The 2,716-nt window shown below is 62.7% G+C and overlaps 1 protein-coding gene across 1 annotated transcript in view; it reads left to right on the top strand.

Annotated features, from left to right (window-relative positions):
• GLOTRDRAFT_141604 (uncharacterized protein) overlaps positions 1 to 2,678 on the top strand; it is a gene marked incomplete at both ends in the record, with an annotated part of 2,892 nt that extends 214 nt beyond the window's left edge. The window contains 12 exons of the mRNA XM_007873154.1: positions 10 to 97; positions 171 to 373; positions 448 to 520; positions 591 to 635; positions 693 to 743; positions 799 to 833; positions 889 to 1,174; positions 1,236 to 1,582; positions 1,650 to 1,747; positions 1,803 to 1,827; positions 1,883 to 1,988; positions 2,038 to 2,678. Coding sequence (XP_007871345.1) covers positions 10 to 97; positions 171 to 373; positions 448 to 520; positions 591 to 635; positions 693 to 743; positions 799 to 833; positions 889 to 1,174; positions 1,236 to 1,582; positions 1,650 to 1,747; positions 1,803 to 1,827; positions 1,883 to 1,988; positions 2,038 to 2,678 — 1,998 coding nt within the window. The remainder of the gene's footprint in view (positions 1 to 9; positions 98 to 170; positions 374 to 447; positions 521 to 590; positions 636 to 692; positions 744 to 798; positions 834 to 888; positions 1,175 to 1,235; positions 1,583 to 1,649; positions 1,748 to 1,802; positions 1,828 to 1,882; positions 1,989 to 2,037) is intronic.
• Between the last annotated feature and the right edge of the window lie 38 nt (positions 2,679 to 2,716).

Below are 2,716 nucleotides of genomic sequence, written 5' to 3'. Positions count from 1 at the left end.
AGCTGACAGTGGGACACCGGGCGCGACGAGACCGTCGAGGTGAATCAGCGCGCTCTCATCGACAAAGTCCTCGCGCGATACTCGGGCGAGTTCACCGGTGCGCACTAGAACCTATTCGAAAGTCTCGTTAATATATACTGATGTCCGCGTCTGCCTGGTGTTGTTGGCAGTCTTCCGCGAGCTTCTGCAGAACTCCGACGACGCGGGCTCGTCCGCCGTGGAGATCCACTTCGAGACGAGGGCGTACGCGGAGAAGACCAAGGCGGCCGCGTCCTCGTCGTCTTCCCCAGCGGACGCGGAGCCTTCGGAGGGCGACGAGTCTACTCGGACGGACAAAGCAAGGGAGGACCTGCCGGATTTGAAGACAGTCCAGGTATGTCCATGGAGTTTGGGGCAGAGGTGGTTGGTTGGCGGGGTCATGGGAAGCTGACGAGGGCGGTGTGGTAGGTCCACCAGTGGGTGTTCAAGAACAACGGGCAGGTGTTCAGGGAGGAAGACTGGAGTCGGCTGAAGAAGATAGGTGAGCAGTGCGCCACAGCCTTGTATTTTATGTCCGTCTGGACGTAGCATGCTGAATATGCGGTACATAGCGGAGGGAAACCCCGACGAGGAGAAGATCGGCGCATTCGGAGTCGGTAAGTGGCGTGACACCGTAGACCGCGGCCGAGCGTTGATTAGGTGAACCTTTGCAGGATTCTACAGCTTATTCTCGGTAACGGAGGACCCGTTCGTCACATCCGGAGGTATGTACGCCTTCATTTCTCATTACCCTACTCTACCCTAACACTATCCTCGCAGACCAATGGATGGGGTTCTACTGGAAAGGCGACCAGGTACCTCTCCCCTCCCCTCCCCGTTTCCACTCACTAACACTAACCCCCTTCTCAGCTCCTCGCCCGGCGCGGCATGCTCCCCGCCCCCTCCCCGCAAACATCCTTCCACATGTCCCTCCGCGACCCCGCGCCCCCGCCCCCGCTCTTCGACTTTGCCCGCTTCCTCGCGTCGTCGCTCACATTTATGGCGCGCCTGCAAGAGGTCGCCGTCTTCCTGGACGGGCGGCGGGTGGTGAGACTTTTTAAGGAGAGGGGGGCGCCGAGAGGCCTGGGGGTGCCGAGGGGGCTGAAGGTGAGGAGTCCGGCGGGGGGGATGGGCGTCCGGGTGGTGGAGGTGACGCGTGAGTGTATTGAGTTTTGTTTTGAGAGAGGTGGGGAAGAGCTGATGGTGTGTTGGGATAGCGCTGCACATCAAAGCAGATGTCCTCCGCTGGGTGTACGCCGCCGGCTCGGAGAAGCCCCCGCCCGTCGTGCCCGCTTCCAAACCGAAACCCGCCCCCGGTGCCGGCGGCTTCTTCTCCTCCCTCTTCTCCTCCTTCGCCTCCTCCACCCCCTCGCGTACCGCCTCCCCGTTACCGTCCGCCCCGCCTCCTAAACCGGTGGATTTATTGGAGGTGGTGCAGAGCAAGGTGACGCTGGCGGTGTACGCGGCGGACGTGGAGGTGAAGCTGGACAAGAAGTTGGAAAGGGAGCTGTACCGCAGCACGAAGAAGAACCCGCCTTCGCGGTTGCGGTATGAGTTGATTTATGTACGTCAGCATGGCGTGGTTTTTGTGATGACGGTGTGGGCGTGCGCTGATGAGACGGTGTGGGCAGACGGGGAAGGAGGAGTACGATGAGAGCCGCCGGGAGGACGAGCGCTATCCGTTTGCGACGGGGAGTGTTTTTCAGGGGTTGCGCGCAGATTTGGATGGGTGAGCGGGATAGTTGATAGAGTGATATCCTTGTTGCTGAAAATGAATTCGACAGGACAGGCTCGGCGAGGATATTCATCGTAGGTCGTTCTCCGAGTCTAACGTGTATGTGGATATCAAAAAAAGTGTTTTTAGGGACACGCTACGGGACAGACTACGGGGATCGGCGGACATATGGCCGCCCGGTTCATACCCACCGTCGAGCGGGAGTCGATTGACCTGGTGGACCGCAACGTCGCAGGTGGGTTTAAATCCTCCCCGCGGCGCAAGGCTGTCCTGACCCCTTCCAGTTTGGAACAAGGAGCTGCTGTACATCGGCGGGTTCCTCTGCCGCGCCGCGTACATGATCGAGCTCGCGAATATCCGTGAAGCATGGGACGCCCTGCCCCCGGAGGGCGACTCGGAAGAGCTCAAAGCGCACCTGCGTGCGCGCGCGCTGCACGTCCTCAAATTCTTCACCTTCCACTCTTCCACGCCCTCCTCCACCGTCTCTCAGCTCCTGCAGGACGCGTTCTTCGCCTCCGGGACCTCTGTGGGCTTCCCGCTCATGTCGACCGCGGGCGTGCGCGACGTCAAGGACGTGCGCGTACCCGACGACGCGTTCGCCGCGTTCCTGCGGCGCTTGCCGGTCGTCCCCGCCGAGACGCTCGCGGAGGCGCGTGCCATGGTGGATGCGCTGCAGGCGCGCCGGATGCTGCGCGACATCGCGTTCGATGACGTGCTCGGCGAGCTGCGGCAGCGCCCGCTCGGCGAGACGGAGGCGGCAGCGTGCCTAAGGTGGTGGGTGACTGTGCACCGCTCCGGCGCGGGCAACGAGCGCGTGCGGCGAGAGCTGCTGGACGCGGCGGTCGTGGCGGCGGAGGGCGACGGGGGGCGCGTCGTGCAGCTCGCGGCGGTGCAGACGTTCTTGAACCCAAGGGCGACGGGCGCGGTGATACCCGCCGACGGGCCGCTGCCGGCGCACCTCCT

Source organism: Gloeophyllum trabeum, assembly GCF_000344685.1.
Source record: "Gloeophyllum trabeum ATCC 11539 unplaced genomic scaffold GLOTRscaffold_00033, whole genome shotgun sequence".
In the NCBI taxonomy this organism is placed as follows: domain Eukaryota; kingdom Fungi; phylum Basidiomycota; class Agaricomycetes; order Gloeophyllales; family Gloeophyllaceae; genus Gloeophyllum; species Gloeophyllum trabeum.
The sequence above is the reverse complement of the archived record's forward strand: the minus strand, read 5'-3'. Positions and strand labels throughout refer to the sequence as shown.